General features: G+C 46.1%; 1 protein-coding gene and 1 long non-coding RNA gene across 4 annotated transcripts in view; one reads left to right on the plus strand and one right to left on the minus strand.

Annotated features, from left to right (window-relative positions):
* Window positions 1-810: 810 nt before the first annotated feature.
* Window positions 811-20,024, plus strand: part of LOC104144502 (uncharacterized) — a 36,514-nt gene continuing 17,300 nt past the window's right edge. For both annotated transcript variants that reach the window (XR_694142.2, XR_694141.2), the window contains exon 1: window positions 811-1,115. This is a non-coding gene — a long non-coding RNA (uncharacterized lncRNA). The remainder of the gene's footprint in view (window positions 1,116-20,024) is intronic.
* Window positions 16,053-20,024, minus strand: part of BRF1 (BRF1 general transcription factor IIIB subunit) — a 176,851-nt gene continuing 172,879 nt past the window's right edge. For both annotated transcript variants that reach the window (XM_068947305.1, XM_068947304.1), the window contains exon 18: window positions 16,053-19,872. In XM_068947305.1, the coding sequence (XP_068803406.1) occupies window positions 19,835-19,872 (38 nt within the window). In that variant the 3' untranslated portion in view covers window positions 16,053-19,834. The remainder of the gene's footprint in view (window positions 19,873-20,024) is intronic.

Below are 20,024 nucleotides of genomic sequence, written 5' to 3' on the forward strand. Positions count from 1 at the left end.
TCTCCAATTAAGTACGAAATCAAAAGTCAAACATCAGTTCTCTAGTCGTGTACCCACTGGCTGAGTCCTTCCACTCCTCAAAGAGTTGTAGCTGCTGGATGCAGCAGGAACATTTGTCAAAATCACATTTGTTATGTGGTTGGTACCATTTCAGCAATTTAGACACATTTCTATGAGCAATTACTTTCCCATTCCTAGCTTACAATATTCTGGATAGATTTTTCATAGGAAAGGCTAATTAATTACAGGAATCGGAGGATAACGTCAGAAGGGCTTAGCAGGGTGGACAGCTGGCAGCTGGCGCATTTGCCTGCTGCACATTACAGAATTGGGTCCACAACGCTGTAAAACTTTTTCACTGCCAAAAAACTTCTAAAGTCTTTGCATGGATCCATGCCAGGGCCCGCTGAAGAGAGGAGCACCTCGACGCTGCGGTGGTGCTACGACACCAGTTTTCTGAGCTGCCACTTGACTGAGGGAGCAGCGAACCCTGGGGCGAGGTGTCCCGGGGAGCTGCGGTGTCTCCGCTGCGGGAGACGCCTCGCAGAGATCTGCACACAAGCAAACTCAACCGTCAGGTGCAGAGGGACCGAGCGACCACTGCCTCTGCATGGCTCTGCGGTGGCTGGTCCTCGGGAAGGTCTCACAGACCGCACCGTAGCGGTACAGGGCAGCTGCTCTGAGTCCGTGCAGGCTTGGGCCTTGTGCCCACCTCGGCTGTGGCTGCGCCACCACGCTCGCCTCGTCCCAGGCGAACGCTGTCTGCTGGCAAAGGTCCGAGCTGCTCCCACCTCGGCTGTTTGTGCTGCATCAGTAGAGAAAACATCAGTGTCCGGTGTCCACTGCTGAGCAGCACCACCACCGTGGTGCTAGAGCAAACACTTTTTCCTTTTTGTCCCTTGCGTTTCTTGTTTAATCTTCAAGAGACACTTATTCATGTTAAATTGCATAGAAATAATTTTCCTTTCACAGCACTGCACAAGTCCCTTTCTGTCAGGAAGTCCCACCTTTCTCACGCTGCTGGCTTTCTGCCTATTAATTTTCTCCGTCGGAAACCCGCAGGAGGAGCAGGCAGAAACTACCCCTACCGAGACAAGAGCACAACCGGGAACACGGTAAGACCCCAGCCTCGCGGATGCCAAGCGCATCAGTACAGAACGATCCTTTTTTACTTTACCCTTCGAAATTCCTGTTGGACCAAAGAAGGGATGCAAACGCTTCCCAGCTGAGAACAAAAGGCGGCATTTTAGACCTTTCTTTTTGAACCAGCGTCTCAGAAGTTTATGGCCAGCCCCTTATGTTTAATCTACATTTGATCTGCGTTTACAGTTACTTACATTTAGGCAGAGGGGGGATAAATATTAAGGAAATACGCAGCTTATTTGAAATGAAATAAGATATCTGGATTTAGGCTGAGCAAAGTGTTTAGATCTGCGGGGTTTTCCTTTTTCTCCCTGTGGTGTTTTAGTTCAGCTGGCGAATCTAAACATCCATCACCGCCCTGCTTATTCTTGCGTCCTGCCTGAGCTAAGAGATAACGGAGGTCCCCACCGCGCTCAGAGGCAGTGGCGTCCCGTAGAGCCCACCTCCCAGGCGTCACCAGTAAATCAGCCTCGACAAACCCTACAGTAACCGCTGAGGAGCAGAAAAACACGCACACACACACACGTGAAATTGGGCTAAATCGGCTCACGGGCCGTGCGTTCCTCGGGCAGGCGCGGAGCTCTGAATCCCATCCCGTTTCTCCCCGATCTTGCCCTTTTGGCCTCTAGCAGAGACTTTAGTCTCCTGCAGCATCTTAACAGCAGAGGCGGACAGGCTACGGGCAGCCCCAGACACCCCCGGCAGCGCAGGCCGTCCTCCCGCACCCTGCTTTCGGGCGGATCGGTTGGGTCGTTTCGCGGCGGAGGCGATGCGGGCTGGCAGGCACGCGGGCGCGAGCGCGTCACCTCCCCGAAAGCGGCCAGCGTGGAAACCGCTGAGGTTTGCTCACGCTCCTGCCCCCGGGGCAGGGCCCGGCCAGGCCCGTGTCCAGCTTGGCCTCTCCTGGCCCCTCGCCTGCCCTGCCGGAGGCGCGGGGGGGTCACCCAGGAGCGCTCCCCTCCAGCCGCCCGCGCGCTCCTGCCGTCCCATCTGGGGGTCTCTGAACGGCACCCGGCATCGCTCTCTCTCCCCCGCTCCTGTTAAAAACTGCACCAAAACCGCACCGAGCGCGGAGGGAGCCCGAACCGCCAGCCCCGTGGCTGCCGCCGCCGGCCCCACAGGCTCCGGCCCCGCTTCGCTCCACCGAAGGCCGGGCGTCCATTTTGCCTCACGCGTGGCGGACTGCCGCCGCCGCCTGCCCCCGCAGGGCGCAGCGCCCACCTCTGCCGTTGACCCCTTCTCTCCCCGTTTCGTTTTGTGCCCAACGAACCCAGGCAGGCCCTGAGGGGCCGCCGGGCCTCACCGTGCTCTCCGGGTCTTCGGGCGCCTGCAAACCACCATCCGGCCGAGCGGCCGGCCTGGGGCGCGCAGCCCCCCGGGGCCAGGCACCCGCCCGTCCTCGCAGCCCGCGCTCTCCGTGCTATTAATAAATGCAGCGGAGAAACATGAAACCTGCCGCCGTTCGCTCCCTTCAGCCTCCGCGCTGGCCCGTCCCCAGAGAGAGCTGGGAAAGGCACCCCAGGGCCACGCACACCTTGGCCGGGCTGCTTTCACGGGGGCCGGCGGAAACGCACCCCCCCCGTTGTGGCAGCTTCAGCGTGATTTGGGACATCCTCCCCCCCTTTCATTTGCAGCAAACCCCGCTGAGCCTTTCCCCTGGCAGAGGTGGCCGCGGCACGGGCAGGGGGAGAGCCAGCCGGGATGGAGCTGCTGGCCGGGCTTGAACCGCAGCCGAGGACACGGATGGTGGCCTGGCAGTAGTGTTAACTAGCCGTTATCACCTTCCCCGGCCTCGGCCTCGGCATGGCTTTCGCAGCACATTAGCGCTCCTGCCTTTCACCCGCCCGTGGCTCACTTGGCTTTTGTTTGCCAGCTCAGCCGGCAGGGCAATCATGCCAAACCTGTCAGACCCTTTTTAAGGAGACTTTAGCCAGGTTCCTCTGTCGGTGGGTCCATTCACCAGGTGAGCGGTGGTTGGTATGACCCCCGCAACACACCGCGTGGTAAGAAGTGGGAAACAGCTGGCAGAGGAAGAGCTGGGAGCTGTAAAGGGTCGGGGGGAAACAAAATGAGGTGAGATTTCAGCTGCACATAACTTCAGCAGCGCTTGGCACCCGCTGCGCAAGGGGTGAGAGCGCGGTCTCTCCTTCGCAGGTCCCCTCACAAGCCCTCGCCCCTCCAGCAGTCAGGGAATTGATCTAAAACTCACGTATTAGCAACAGGAAGGTTGCTGCGCAGGAGGCACGTGCCCCCGTGCTGGAGGGCTGGTGCCGTTGCGCTCACCTGTAGGCTCAGGCTCTGGGGACAACAGTTGCAGGCCAGGTGTTGGCCAGCCCGCGTGAGAGCAGAGTGCTGGGCTAACGGGATAGATAGCTGGCTTCTCGGCTGTCAGTCTGACCCTGCTGCCTCGTTATCTTAGCCAGAATTTAAGTCTCCAGAAGGGAAAAGGGTGTTTTCTTTCCTTGACCTCTCCCATAGCCTGGGCACAGCAGAGCTCATGGAGGAGAGGTTGCACGCTCGGGCTTGCTTTGCCTGGCAGCAGCCGGACAACAATCGAGTACAACAGCACAGGAGCCAGCCTGCGCACACCGCTGCTCGCATCTAATGTCATGTCGCGCAGGCTGCCTCTGGGCGAAAGGCAGCGATGTGCATTCATGAAAGGGCAGAGGGCAAATCGCTCATCAAAGGTCTTAAGAATAGCGGGAAGAGAAAGGTCCCTCCAGCCCGTCGCGCCCGGCTCCCATGGAGCCCGGATGCTGTTGCACCCTAGGGCAGCTGGCTGGGAATCCTGCATCCACTACACAAATTGAAAACTAGATTTTATTCAATTAAACGCCAAGACTGATCATGTAAATCAGCACAAGCCCATCCCTCCCATTGCCAGGCCAGTCTTCCCATGACATTTTTCTATGCAGTTTATTTGACTTTTCTATCGGCCTCACATCTCTTGATTTCTAACTGGCCCAGGATTTTCATAGCCCCGGTGCCTGACCCTATCTGAGAAACCGTCAGGAGTCAGCCTCACACAGCCACGGAGGTGGCAACGAGAAGAGGGTGCTGGCCTTTACGGTGGCGCAAGGGAGGGCTTGGGAACATTCATGAGCACATTAATTTTATGCTGCTGCCAGAAACAATCATCAGCAGGACTGTTAACGATGTTGGCATGGAACTGGTTGGTCATTACATTTCAGATTAATCCTCTGGGATGAATGGGGCAGCTTGTATCTCCCTCTCCTGAATAAATAGAACATAAAACTGGGAGAGACTTTACGGGATACTGACAAACCTTCTATTTTTCAGCCTAGATTACTTCATGGTTAATTTATTCTTATTTGTTCTTATGTAACCTTGTTCTCATTGCTTTTTCCCTTCCCCGGTGCTTGCCCCTTTGAAGTATTTATAGACTGAACTCACATTCCCTCCTTGCCTCTGCTAGAGGAGACAGGCCACAGTCTTAAGAGTCTCTCTGAAGATAGATTTTTCTACTTTCCTACCAGTCTGCCTGCATTTCCTCTATTATAGGGGTGACCAGGCCTGAAAACAAGGCCTATTTGAGATTGAGTTGTAGTTGCCTGCCAGCTGTCACTCAGGAGAGTTTCAGTTAAGCAGTGAGGGGTGGCGAATGCCCCAGGCCCATCTTTGCCATGACGCAAGGATGTCCAGCCACACGTGTGGGGCAAGTGACACGCAGCCAGCACTTTCTGCACAGCCTGGCTCACTGCACTGAGCTGGGAGCACCGTCTTGCACAGAAACCAACAAAGCAGAGGAACTGAAGATATGTGAGATTTGGTGGTCAGGATCAAGAAATCCAATACTCATCTTTTGAAATGCCTCAATCCACGGTGCATGTCGCAATCCGTGGTGTATGAACTGGAGGCAGAAGACACTAAATGTCCCTTTGCTGCTGTGCAGAGTTTGGTTGCTCCCAACTGTCCATCCCTGTAGGGAGCCACATAGGTTTGAACAAAGCTCCCAGGATCGTTTATTGGCCATTGCTGCTGTGGTCTCGTACCCCACCAGCAAACAGCTCTGCAGTTCTGCTCTTATGATTCATCTTTTCTCTCTGTCAGTCGCACTTACTGAAATTTTACAATGATGCAAATATGCACTGATCAGTAGTGTTTTTCTGGGAAACAGAGAGCAGCAGAAATGGTCTGAGTACTTTCAGGCCTCTGGTAGTTCACAGAGCAATACCCCAGGCAAAGAAAAAGATATCTTGATTAGAATAATTATAATTGTCTTCTCCTTCGTTATTTCTTCAGAAATTCCAGGCTAAATTATCATCTAATTTCAGAGAGCTCCATGACCAAGATTATCTATGAGTCATTTGTAATTACGTGCCAGATTGTATTAAAGCATGAAAATACAAACGTTTCTCATCAAATACTAGGAGTGGGGCGAGGGGGAAGGGAAGAATCAAATTACGCTGGAGCAAGATAACTAACTGTTCCAACCACTTTCTGATTCACGGCATCCAGCAAATGCAAAGAAAAAGGAGGAAAAAATCTCATTTTAATAATTGCAGAATTGTGAAAGCTGACAAGTTACAGAAAGTTCCAGTTTAAGGCTGACATATCATCCTGTCCTAGCGCTGCTCTGGAAAAGACTGCAAGGAGCTTTAAGACTCTTCCAATCTGGCGCTGCACTAATTCCCGTGGGAATGTCTACTGCAGCTTCGCTCTGGGCCTGAGTTTAGCATGAAGTGGATAAAAATTACCCATTTGGCAATGCAGACCATGGCTATCTTAACAAGTTTAACTGGGAGCATTTACGTTAGCAGTGCAGTTTCACTAGCAACCATGCACATACGGGCTGCCCATCTGCACAGCCTCCCGCTGGGCGGCAGAAGGCGGGTGGCCGTGCCTGGTAGCTGGGCAGCCAGTGCCTGCACCGGAGCCCAAAGGACACAAAGACAGGGCCTGGTATTCTCTGGTATTCCCTTAGCATCACTGTGCATTGTATTTTAGACAAGCTGCAGGAAGCAAAGGGGAAAACGTTCCCCACGTGGAGGTGTGGGGAAGAGAGGAGGGCAGACAGAGGAAGCTGGAAACAGGACTCCAAATTGCAGTGACAAGGTAGGGGCTGATTGTTAAGGGAGACACAAACAATAGGCTTGACAAGGGTCTAACATGTGTTTGCCTCGCTTCATAAACAAATGGGTATATGAATTTTAAATGAAGTATTAACACACTGTATGACTTGGATGGGGCCATTTGTTTCTCCTGTGAGAATAATAGTCACTTTTTCCCCTCACAAAATCAAGCGTTATTGAGCGACCATAAACAGGGAAACGTCTCAAACCACAAGAGCTGTGTAAAAACAAAGTGCAAGATGATGATAGCTCCCACGTGGCTCGAAGGTCTGGGATATTTCCCCCTGCAAGTTTGCATGGGGCAGGCCGAGATACTGCACTGGATTAACACAGTGCCATCCGTTGCAGCCTGGGCCTTGGGCTCACACCGGGGTTCACCCGCGTCCCCCCAGCTTGCCACATGCCAGGGATGCCTCCCTTCTTATCTCGCCTCAGCCACAAATATGTGGCAACCCAAACTCACCATCTCATATCCCACACATAGGTCTTTAGAAGTGCTGTTTTGGGTGGGATTGAACTCTTTTTGTTCATTTTTCTTGGCCTTGCTCCTTCATCTGCCTGTACCTCTTGACTTCAGCAATGCCTTCTTTTTTGCCAAGGGCTGTCAGGAGAGGCTGCATAAAATGAACAAACTTCTGCAAAGGACAGCTCCTGCACTCCTTGTCCGGTGGTGTTTGGTTGCAGCCTTGAGAAAGGGATGCTGGAGCAGGAGAGAGAGGCCGAGTCTGGGAAACGAGGAGAAAAGTAAGAAGTTACATGCAATAGCAGGCTTCCCTTACCTTTGTCACTGTGCGCTGACTCTGGTCTCAGCACCATCAGTCCTGCCTGGGCCTGAAAGCGCTCCTGGCTTTCCGCTGAGTCTCCACCCTCAGCGAAGCCACCAGGCACGCACCCGCACTGCCAGGGTCTCCCCAATGACAGCTGTCAGTCTTGGGAAGCAAAGGCACTTTTCTGAGATAGCTTGAGTTTTTCCCTTGCCTCTTTGGAGGGTGCTAGGATCCAGCATGGCTCTTTATCCCACAAATCCTTGTCCTCTGTGTGATGCGACAACCCAGGTGCTCTCACAGGAAGGGACTCTTTCCAAAAAATGCTTACATTTTCCAGAGTGGAGGACACTCTGGGTCACGAGAGCTCTCAACTGCAGTTAGAGCAGTCACTTCCAGAGGGATCAGAGCACCCAGGAGGGTTTTTGTTGAGTTCACAACCACCACATCAACACAAGCATTATAGCAATGGGCCAGGGACAGGAGGAGATTCATATCATTCAGGATGTGGTTTAACTCCACTCGTATGAACTTCATATTACTTTGATGGAACCCAAATTAAACATGGACACACATCTGGACATGCCAACACAAAGAATACTTTAGTCCTAGAACTCCAGTGTAGGCAATGCCAGAGAAATAAGGTAGTAGTAGCAATTAATGTGCAGGGCAAATAGGCCAGCTGCAACTTATTCTGCATGTGCTTCAGATGTTTTAAATAGTCTTCATTGCTCACAAATTTTTGTGATGCCTGTTGCACAAGCACGTTTTGAACACCAAATTTAGTTGCAGTGAGTGCTGCTTAACAGCCTTAGAAACATTTGTCCTCTCTATTGTGAAGTGGCAAATAAACAAATTAATAATCTAAGATATTTGTGAGCCAACATTTTACAATGCCAAGTCAGCCTGGCTATATATTAATAGCTCTTTTGTGGGTTTTTTTTTTTTGTGGCACATGATGGCTGCTTAATAGCAGGAGGGAGGCACTCAGTCTTGCTCTGTTTGAAACAAGTAGGTCTTAAAACAGAGATTGAGACATATAAGAAGTGGGATTTCCTCACCTAGTGCAAGGTGCCAACCAGGCAGACAGGCAGTCCCCCCAGCTCATCCTCAGCTCCCTTTATATTCAATGGGGGGCAACTCTAGGGAGGCATCGAGCAAAGAGGACTACTTTAAACGAGGCAAAAATGTTCCTAGAGAGTCTAGCACTCTACCGTGTAGGTGTCTACATGTATTAAATGGGCATAGCTTGCACTACTAGGGCACAGAGCAGCGAATTTGGAGGTCAGCATGATAGATAGGGGAGAGTAAATGTACGTAGTCAAAAAAGAACAAGAAGCTACTAAGACCCTGTGAGCTTTTGCATTAGTTGGAGGCCATGGAAAAGTGTGTTTGTCTGTTCCCAGAACAAGAAGGCCTGGAAGCCAGCCCAACTGGAATGATCTTTCTTCATCTGTCTCAAATGGTAGAGGTCCACCCTACCCCTTTGTCCACTTTGCCATCACATAGGTCAATATTGTAATTTGAGAGGGCAAGAAAAGAATTTAGTACTGCAACCTCTGTGGTTATAACCCTGGCAGACCCGGCAGAAGTGAGCTAACTTTCATTCTGGAAGAGTCACACAGTGGCTGGCAATTTGCCGCTCAATGGCCCCATAACTGTGAGAAGTGCCTATGCCAAGGCTTAAGGAATGTTCTTACCATGCAGTGCATCTGCCTCTGGGTGTGGAGATGCTTCTCTTCTGACCCTTATAAATGGAGGAATTGTTTTCTCTTAGTAAATGCCCTTCCCTTCAGAACAGGCCTCCACAGAAATACCTGCTCTGGGACAGAGAAGACAGAGTTATGTTTTACTGCCCATCCCCATCAGGCAGCAAAATGTGGCAAAGGTCTCAGTTACCAAAGAGTAGCCCAAAATCTGATGGAGATGACTGCAGGGATGGTGACAAAATGATAATGAATGTCCCTCGTCTGCTGTTTAATATACTAATATTAAATTAGTATAGTATTGCAAATCACAGGAGAAGCTGAAGAGCTAGCACTTCCCTCAGTATAAAGGAACCTTTGCTGTTGGATCCTAAAGAGCAGTTCACCTCAACCTCATTTCAGAGCTCCTGAGCAGTGGGGCAGGGAAATACACTGCTGTTAGAGGAAGAAACCATGTTTGTGTCAAGTCTTTGGAGCTCACAGGGCTTTTCAGAGCAACTGTTAGGATCCGAGGGTCTCGGAACTAGAGCAGAGCAGAATTGCTGAGTGTTAACGTCCCAGGAAGCTTTCCTATAATCTCTTCTATATATTGCTCTACTGACAACAAAAGGGCATTTCTAGCACGTCCATCACTATAGCTCCTAGTTATGTTAATGCACGTTATTTCTTGCTGGTCTGTATGTGTTCCTATACGCTCAATCCAGAAAGCTGAAGGCTTTTACTTAGTGATCTGTATAGTGTATACATCTGCAAGACTTTTCAAATTCTGAAGAATGACTTTTGAGATTAGATCGGCTATATACAGAAAATGTAGAAGGACAAAGGTCTCCAGCAGTGCAAAAAGCTGATATTGAAGTTTAATTAGGTATAATTAGGCAAGCAGTCCAGAGGAGGAACAAAGCATTAGAAAGATTAACAAGGTAGCCAGGTACTTGCTCATTTCATAGGCATTTTTTGCTGCTTTTGTCAAGCTTGATTCAACTTTTAATGTGTTCAAGGACAGCCAATTCTCTGGCTGTGCAACTAAGTCACCACGTGATCCCCACTCCCTGCTCCAATGAGGCCAAAACCCTGCACAGCCAACACAAACCCTTGGAGGGAGCAGGTCTGAATGTGAGCATCCTCTCACTTAAAAAAAAAAAAAACAAACACACACACACACACCACACAACAAATAAATACTTGCATATTTAAAGGGACGTAAACCCTCCTGTCCTAGACTGATGTTCCAGATGCAAGTATATCTGTGATGAGACAGCTCGTGCCTCTGAAGAATGTGGTACTGATTGCTCGTGAAAAAAACGCAGGCCCACAAGAGCTACTGAGGCCTTGAAGGGTTGGTTGGTCAACCACCATGTTCCTACCTGCCCTCAGCATAAGCATTTTATACCTCTGCAAATTTAGCCAGGGTAGCAGAAGAAAGCCAAGACTCACAGGGAGGTCCTGCATGGACAGGGTCTCAGGGGTCTAACGTCTCCTTCTGCTTATCCCCACGCGCTGCTGATGCTGACATCCAGAAGGAGAGGTGGCCAAAAGGTGTAAGCATACTGCTGTCCTGCCTGCAAAAGGACTGCCTATAATCTGCCAAAACAGTCTTTTGACCATGGCAGTGGAAAGAGGGAAGTATACAAGAAATGTAATATTTCTCCTGAACTGCATCAAGTTAATGACATTTCATTCTCCCTTTGCACCTCTGTAAATCATGGAGTGACTAAGGAACTCAACGATGTTACACTGATGTAAAATCACTCTCAGGAGAGAGCGAGCTGGCATAAATCAGTCCATTCTATTTCCTTGTACATGTAATCTGGTGCCAAGCTCCACCAAAACAAGGAGAAAACTTCCCCAAGATTTTCCGAAGGCAATAGAGCGCTGAAGCATAACTTTAAAGCCTGCCATTAAACTTTTCTTCATCTCATTAAAATGACTTGCAAAGCCATCTGCTAGCTAATAAAGACTTTTTAAAGCTTTAATATTGTATTTTGTAATGAAATATACTAGGAAGAACACAGGACATGTATTTAGAAAGACAGAATGGCAACAATCTGCTGTTCTTTCACTTAAAGGCAATGATGTTCACTCCCATGACTAATTAAAGAGACTCAAGACTTCACCCCTTTGAACATTTCTTGTACAAATCTCATAATTCCTAAATGCATCCGCATTTTTATTCAGACTGCTCACAGACACTGTAGCATTGCTGATATCACACTGTTTTCAAGTTAAAAAAGAAAGATTTCACTTTCATGTCTAACTCCATTCCATTTTGTTAACATTTTACACCTCAAATATTTATTACAGATTCCAATGTGTAATCTTGCTTCCTCTAGAGACATTTTCTTTTCTGGTAGAGGGGGTGACCATGAAGTAGGACTTCCACCTACCCATAAGGGTGATTCTGTGGCACCAGATTCAGTCTCACCAAGTACCGATGACTGGCATCAGCTGAGGATGCAGCTCGAGGTTTTGATGAGCTGCCACCCAGAAGCAAAATCTGCTTTTGCCCCTAAATCTCTCCCCTGACACTGCTTGGGAAGTGAATACCTGTCACTGCTGTTTTCCAGTAAAACTTGTCTCTCTCTACAACTATGTCGTGCTCCGAGCTCAGCCCTTTCTCACATGTTGCACCCTGAGGCGCACGGACTGTCCTCTTCTCTATGGCTGCCTTTTTTGATACTCTTAGATGTTACTGTGACAGGGGTGTTGCTCATTTCTGGGATGGTATCACAATATTTGCAATATTGACTAACACACAGCAATGGAAAGTAGTATTTCCGAGAATTATTTCACAATGTCCTTCTATTCCAAAAATGTCAGTGACTGGTACGTTACAGAGCAGAGCAGAAAACACAGACAGACATTAAGGGTCTAAAGGTAAGGAGAGCTTAGGAGCAGCCCTCTCCCAGTTTGCCAGAAGTCCTTAGCAGTTCTGGAATTCCCTCAGCTCCCATGTTAGTTAGGTTTCTTAAATTACCAACAAGAAATATATATATAATATACAAGAAATAAGAAGTCTAGGTAAGATACACAAAACAGAGATAAAAGTGGCAGCAACCAGATGCAAATACATGGGTGAAAACCCAGAACAGCTGTACAGCTCTCTCTCAAGGGAAAGGAGCTGCTTCTGTATCATCCGACTCCCTTTGCCCATGGAGCCTTAGATCTGGGCCAGACTTGGCAGCAAGTGTTTTACAGTCACTAGCAGGAGGAGAGCAAGCTGTTTTCATGCCCATGTGAATAGTTAACAGTGAAGAATAAGGGAAAGCACAGGGAGCTGTTTGAGAGAGCAGTCTGGGACAGAGGAATTTCAGGGCACAGCTTACCAGACCCGTCTCCTCTGTTGCATTCACTGCTTGCTCCGCCACCTCCAATATGGGACATCCCTGGCTCAGTCACCTGGAGCAACTGGTGTTTTCACGCTCCAAGTCTCACCACAGTTCTCCATCTGTGCTGTTTTCTCCCCCTACCTCTTTCTTGTACTATTTAACATCTCTCTTCTTCAGTAGTGATTATTTACTCCTGCTGGGCACTGAGGGCCGCTTAACAGGAAAGCTGCAATCCCCAGCACGGTCACTGCAATTTCCATTAACGGAGGGAAGTAATTAAAAAAAAAAAGATACAAACAAACAAAAACACCCACTTCCTTGGCTTAGAAGCCACCACATTCCTCCAGTCAATCCAAGACCTACCCAAAAATTCAACCATAGCTAACCTTTGCTGGGAGAGCAGGGCTTGAAATGATACTGGAAGAGCCACAGCCTTTCCTCCAAATCTTAGCTAGCTAAGTCCTGTAATTGCTCTGTACTTCATCTACTTTTATGCTCACTTCAGATGTCACGGAGACTGCTCTCAATCAGCTCAACAGGAGGATGAGGTCCAGCAGCTGGGCACACAGATGGTCTCTACTGCTAATCATCCTCCTGAGCACAGGTGCTGCAGCAGTCGCGATGGCTAAATTGATGGGACTCATCAGTGGGCTGAACGCAGCCCTAGAGACCCCCCAATCCACCTCTCTGCACGACAATATTAATACATCTGCTTTTCCATACTCATGTCTGCAGCAGGCTGGAGCAAATATGATCTTATAATAGATGTACCACATCAAGCACAATCACCTGAGATGTAGTCCCTCAAGCTATTATTACACCCCCAAGCAATGGCAATACTTGGGGTTTATGCTGGGCTGCAGTTAGCACTGCTCCTGCGGATAGAGACCTCTGGCTTCTCAAGTGGCCGGGAGAGACCTGCAAATCTATGCTTGTGTGGCTGCCAAGCACAGTGGCTAACAGTGTTTCAGATGGCATTTAATTAACACAGTTTAGCCAGCTCCTCTGAACGAGTATAAAGTATACAGAGACAACTGACAAGATGAAAGAACTCTCATCATTCCTGCACACAGCAAAATCCACTCAGACTTTTCCTCTTGGTGCAGGGTAGTCCGGAAAGAAAACACAATGATTCACATGGCACCAATTTGCTGCTGGAGACCACGGAGCTTATGGTAGGTCCTACTGATTTAATGCAGCATGCAGCAGTAGCAAACGGTTTCCCAGTGGCCTTGCATCAGAGTTTGCTTGAAAATAGTGACTACAGTTTTGAAACTATTTGCTTTAGCTATTATTTTACCCTGTGACAACCCATGAATCCTATTTGAATTGTTCTGGTATGTATGAGAGCTCTCCTTTGGTGCGCTCTCTGAGTACAGGGAGGAATCAAAGCACATAGAGGGATTAAGCCTGTTTCCCAGACACGATACTGCTCTGAAGAATCATTATTCAATTAGGTACACGTCAGAGTAGTCTATTACCACCTAGAGAGAGAGAGTTTTGACAGCCGCAGCCATTCTCATGTAGAGCTAAAGTGGAATGCATTATGCCCTGCGCTCTGTAGCTGTATTAATTGCAGAAGTTCCTTCCCTCATTTACTTTAACATCAGCAGAATAGGTAACTCCATTCCCCTAGTTAATTAGGAAAGGCAGTAGGATGCACTTGACAAACAGAGTAAGCAGCAGTACAGTTTGGCTTTGGGCGATATACCACAGTATCAGAAACTACTTTTACCCCAGAGCACTTTCCTCCTTTCCTCTCCTACCACAGTCACCTCTTGGGACCGTCATTAATAGCACAGATCCTCAACTGATGTAAACCAGCAAAGCTCTTATTGCCTGATGCAAAGTTGCAGGAACTGTACCAATTTACAGCAACTGTAATATCTATCATAGATATTTGTATGTGGCCCAATTTTTTAAATTATGCCATTGCATTTTTAGGAACCTAAGTTCCCTCACTATCAAAAGATATCTGCTTAGGGCACAGATCACACTCTTCACATGAAACTTCTACTCAAAATTCTTGCTCCAAAGTCCTTATGTGCACAAGGGTATTTAACCAATACCAGGATTAGCACCTCTGCAAGACAGGCCAGGTGGTCTGCTCGATTCTTTTTCAGTTACTCCACCAAGGAGACCTACATCAGTAAAGAGGAGAGTCTGAGAGAATTTGCCAGCTACAAGACGTGCCAGGCTGCTTGAGTACGTCTGCATCAACCTTGAGTACTATCTATCTTCCAAAGTGTACTACTGCTCAATAGTAAGGTGTCACCACAAAGCCAGCTTGGCCTTTACAATCAATGGTTTGGTCTACTTTTTTTTCACAGTTATAAAAATTCAGAGTTGAGAAATGAACATGTGCCTTTTTTCCTGAAAGCCTGGTAGTTTCTTCTTCAGGAATAACTCACTACAGTCAGCGGGAGAGGAGGAAATAAATGTCTGTACAAAACAGCTAACGCCTGTGCTGAGCCCATGGTGGGGAATGCTGTGATCCATTCATCTGAAGTACAACTCTGCGGGCAGCTGACAACTCAGGACAGGATTAGAAATCACTTTTAATATTGCTCAGTGGACTGGGCCACCATTCTATAAATGACGAAGATAGTGCAGGATATACCAAGAAACAAAAGGAGTCAGGAATTTGCGTGTGCAAAGTGGATACCACTTCCTCACTTCTGTTGCTGCCAAGATGCAACTTTTCCACCTGTTAGTCTCCGTGCATAAATACCTTTTACCTTCCCCAAAGAAGGGCAGTGAAGAAAAATTACCTGCTAAGCACAGAGTTGGTTGTGTTCCTTTTCATTGCTTTGTTCAAATTCCTCTAATTTGCTGTATTTTTCTGGTTTTGAAGAACTGAGAAACCTTACTCAGAGCACTAAGACCAGTGGGAAAGCATTCTTGTTGCAATTTTGCAATACAGGCATAATAAAATCACTGCCATCCTGGTGCACCATACGGTGCCACTTAGCCTACTACCAACTCATATAATAACAAATAAAAGATTCAGACTAGAAGTCATTAAATTCTTTGCTCATAGAGTCACATGGCAAGATGGGAATTTCAGTGTGCATTTTTAGGAAATGTATATGCGTCTCTCATTTCCAAGAAAATGCACAACTCCCCAAAGAATAAAAAAATTAAGATGAGGGAACTCACCAAATAAATTTATTAGGCTCTACAGCATGCATTTTAACCCAGTCTGACTTCTCGAGCACTTCATCTTGCTCACTGAACAAACACCACTCACCAAGACCACAGCCAGGTTTCAGAGTTGGCAAAGGAATGGTACGCTTTAACTCTTCTTACACACATGACGGGACCAGACAATTACAGCTGTCTCTTCCATTGCAAAATACATGAACATAAGAATAAGCATGCTATGATCTACTGATGACAAATGACGCTAAAATAAAGCTTCGCTAGATTTGACACATTGTGAAATAATTCCTGGAATGAGATATACTCAATCCTTTATCAAAACTACTGTTAATTGTCCTGCTATATGCTAAAACTTTGCAGTAGATATTCCTGAGGATCCAGTAGTAGTTCCACTTCCAGGAAAAAAACAGAACGAGCAAACACCAAAGTAGGCAAAGGGTAGATGTGGATTTTGGCCTCCGAACTGTGGTATCCAGATGTTAGTAAAATAACATGATTGTTAATTCAGTGCACGCCTTCTTTGTCAAGGTACAACCTTTCAGAAACAAGCACTGGAACAGTTGCACTAAGCACACATACTGCATATCGTACCCACATTCAGTTAATTACATATCTTGGTGGAAAAACCTTGTTAATGTTACGCAGTTTACAGAAAGTATCTACATTTATCAGTGGAACAATATTCTGTAAAACGTATTTGCCTGATTAGACATATCTTCCCTTTTAGAGATGAAAGAAAGCTCCAGATTTCAAATTTTGTCCACTATCAACCAATCATGCAGCAATCAAAAACAAGCATTCAGAAGAATGGAGATAGAAGAACCAGAAATTAGCAAGAGAGCACCATAAAAGATGGGCTGCGGAAGGGTTTTACTTTTTATTTACAGCAAATATATTACAGTAAAAAAGCTTAACATGGCTCATATTGTGGTTGTGTAAGGAAGATACATATGCTTACATCAAACAGGTTTAATTTCCTTGGCACTAACTGAACAAAATGCATGGATTCAACACAAAAATAAGAAACAGAACATTTATTAGGCAAATTCTACACTAACTGTATACATCTGTGACTAGAGTTTCAATGCAACCCAAAGAGAATACAAACAAGCCATCAGGATGGCAAGAACTTTTTAGACGAACGTTTTTTACCCTCAAGACAGGGCTGTCTGGCACCATTTAGGAGCTGCTGTATTGAACACAGTGATTTTAAAGAAATGTCATAGATGATTAAGACACTGAAAACGGACTCACTACGGTGAAAAAAACCATTATTTTCATTATTTCTTTCATATTTTATATCCACAAGAGAAGAGTGTTAAAAGGCTGCAATGGCAGACAAGCTGGATGCAACAGCTGGAGGGTTTTGCCTGTCAAACGAAGTGACTTGCAGCAAGAGACGTGCTTTATGCAGGAAAACCTACGATATACAGCTTTTGTGGGTTCTGGTAAGACGATCTAAGAACAACAAATGCTGAAGCCTTATAATCTCTCTTCATTATAATCAGAATCCTGAAAAAAGCAGGGTCCAAATTACTCCAAGTGAATTTAGGCTCACTTACAAAAAACAAAATTGTCCAGATACATCAACAGTAGTAAACAGAGTTAATGCAGTGTTAATCTTTTTACATTTTAATGACTAGCAATAAAAACAGAAACTAGCATGTTCTAATCTGTTTACGTTTCCTGAGCTTAGTTAAATCAAGAAGGAATGAACATTATAAAAGTCCTAGTAAGTCACCAATAAATTAAAAATGTACATAACCACTACAGTTTGAGAATCTTTACAATGCTCAGAGTGAAAACTCCTTATCTGATACCATGGCCTCTTCCTTTAGGGCCCCTGTACAGAAATTCAGGCCGTTAACTTCACCAGCAATACCGAGATGCTATGGAATTGAGGATCTTTTTGTGCTTTCCAAGTGCCTTTCTAGCAGACTATGTGATAGCCTTTTCTAATCGAATCACATGAGAGCATTCAAAAACTGCAAGTTTTTCCCTGTCCTAAAGAGAGAAGCATCCTCTACTTCCAGTGCAAGAAATAGTGTTCCCAGAAACCCAATGTGTTACTGAAATTCAAATTTACCAGCAGTAGTTATTTGAGGGGACTCTCAGCTCTCACACATAATGTCACTACATCGGCAGCAGGTTTAGTATTCTGTTGGGGGAACAAACCAATGAAAATCTACCCAGAAAACTGCAGGAAAGACCCTTAGCAATAAAGAACTCATCTTAGCGGCTTCTTTAAGAGCCAACATTATGCATTTGAGAAAAGCACTCGACCTACATGAGTCATAAGCATGTTTATTTATGCATGTTTATTTCCTGCATAGAGCATAATGTGTACCTTGGAATAAAACCCAAGCTTTGAGAATATCCTGAGAGCACAGGCATTTGTAATGGTGCTATTGGCAGATTACTGCAAACCCATTGCAGATACTCAGCTGTCTCAAAGACTTGCAGACCATGAGTTTTGATAATACAAAGTCACTTTTTCTAATTGTTTGCTTATAGCATGATTTTGAATTCATGGTGTAGATAAAAGAGAAGTAAAAAGGTTTATCTCCTCAATATAATTTTCCGTGCAGCATTTATAAAGTATCAGGAAAAAATCTATAGCTTTTTGGTGAAAATGCCAGCTTTTCTCCTAAGAATTGTATGGAATCTCTTCTTTCTCACTGAAGCTCTACAAATTAAATAACTGAAATCTGGTTTAGAAGAGCTTTATGTCCCACTAGCCTCACCACACCATTTTTGTTACCCAGTTCTGTTATTAATAGAGCCAATGCAGAAATATTCCTATTCAGGGCTCAGAAATATCTAGCAAACACAACCTAGCCAACAGACTACATTTACCAGCCAAATAGTATCAAATCTGTTCCTCAAAAAGCACTCCCTCTTGCTCTACTTACACATCCCCTCTTACGGATGCTACTGAGAGGGTCAGAAGAGGTATGGAAGGTTGTATGCCATTTCCCCTCTTATGGCGACTGCTACAGGTACAAGCATCCTCCGTTCCTACCTCTGTCACTCCAGCTGGCAGCAGTCAGGACACCTTTCCAAATCAGCTTCTTCTCCTCCCTGAAGGAATTGCCACTATCCACCCTCTATGGGGGCGAGGGGCAATGAATGGCACTTTTCTGGTGAGTGCTCCTCAAAAAGGGTAGGAAGGACGAGCCAGCCAGGAAAAAGAGCTTAACAGAAGCCACGTCAGTAAGGTAAACATCCATTTTTCCCTTGTGTAAGACAAGTCTGCAACACAGTACAGCTTTCATGATTTCACTAGTCAAGGGAGAGCGATGAAAAGACCTGAGCTCCTGCAGTTGCAGCCATCAAGACCTCAATCTAACATGAACTGCACTTTCCACTGAATGGAGAGCCTCGGGCCCTAGCAGTGGCGAGGAAAGGCAGGTCAGAGTCAACAGAGTGTGATCTGGCAATAACGGCTCCATCTGTGATCCCTGGTCCTCCAGCACTGCAGAGGCCGGCTTCCGGATGAGAAGGACCAGCCTGTTGACATTTAGGGGCTCACAAGACTAGGGTTCTAGTGTTATTCATGTAATAGCAATTATTCAAAGGGGGAATTTAAGCCATGAAAGCCAGGCTGCAGTACGGTGACCTTTAATTTACCCACAGAAAGTTAAATAAATTACATGAAATTAAATTCAGCCAAAGCAGATGCTAGCTTATTTATTAAAAAGCTCAATTTCTTCTTTCTTTTGACTGGTTTCAGAGAAAGGCAGCTCTTGGGAGCAGGCCTGCACTCTCAAGTCAGTCGCATAAGAGCAGGTCAATAGGGATAGTCAAGAGTTACAGAGTTACTCTCCTGCAGCAATACCAGCCACCACAATACATAGCTGTCCCTAGGGACTCTCAGGAAAGCCACGTGACCACAGCATTATCTCTTGCTTTCCCTGTATGCTTCTTGCTTCACCCAGACATTCTCCCTCTTTCCATAGGAATAGCACCCAACTCACAGTGGAAGACAACTCCAGGGGCAACACTGCCTTCTGCTGTAATGCCTTTTAAGAAATCTATGAACCAAATGTACTTCATTACAGAGGAACAGATACTGCCCTACGAATATATAATTTGTCATTAATTTTTGATAGGCTTGGGTAAGGAAGCTTGTATACAGTAACAAGGTCATGTCTACAATAGAAGTTGGAAATAATAGTTTATTTTCAGTTGTAGCAATGTAAGAAAATTAATCCAAGTGCACTCAAATAACTAACAGGGAGGCTTCTCTTTTTCACCTGTCCTTCTACATGCTGCCTTTCAATAGCATGCCTAAAGCAGGGTCAGATAAATAAGAGATGTGTCGCTTCCAGCCACACGAGCTTTATATACAGTCTATTTTCTTCTGCTCTCTGGAAATATTCCTCTCATTAGTTCCATCCTCAAAACATGATCCACTGAACTAAAAAAAAAAAAAAATTCAAGTACAAACCCAAACTTTACTGCTGGGTTATGGGTCAATGTAAACTAACCAGAGTCTATGCCAGACTAAAATTTGCTTTACAAAAGTAAGGACTGTTCAGCTACATTTGCTGACCGAAGACAGCTTCTTTCACCATTCATACACCTTGAAGATCTGCCGGGAACAAGACACAGCCCATGTCCTTTGGAAGTAAATGAGACTAGTAGCCATCATCATCCTCCAGATCACAGCCGTAGTCTGAAACATACAAAGACAAATGCATATAAAAATGCAAATATTCCTAGGTAGATGAAAGATACGATGAAAATATTATTACTTTCGTGTTGTTTTCCTGCTGTGTAGCTAGATGGTAAGTTCTGATTTTAGCAAGCAAAAAGAAAACATGTATT

Source organism: Struthio camelus, chromosome 5, assembly GCF_040807025.1.
Source record: "Struthio camelus isolate bStrCam1 chromosome 5, bStrCam1.hap1, whole genome shotgun sequence".
Classification (NCBI taxonomy): Eukaryota; Metazoa; Chordata; class Aves; order Struthioniformes; family Struthionidae; genus Struthio; species Struthio camelus.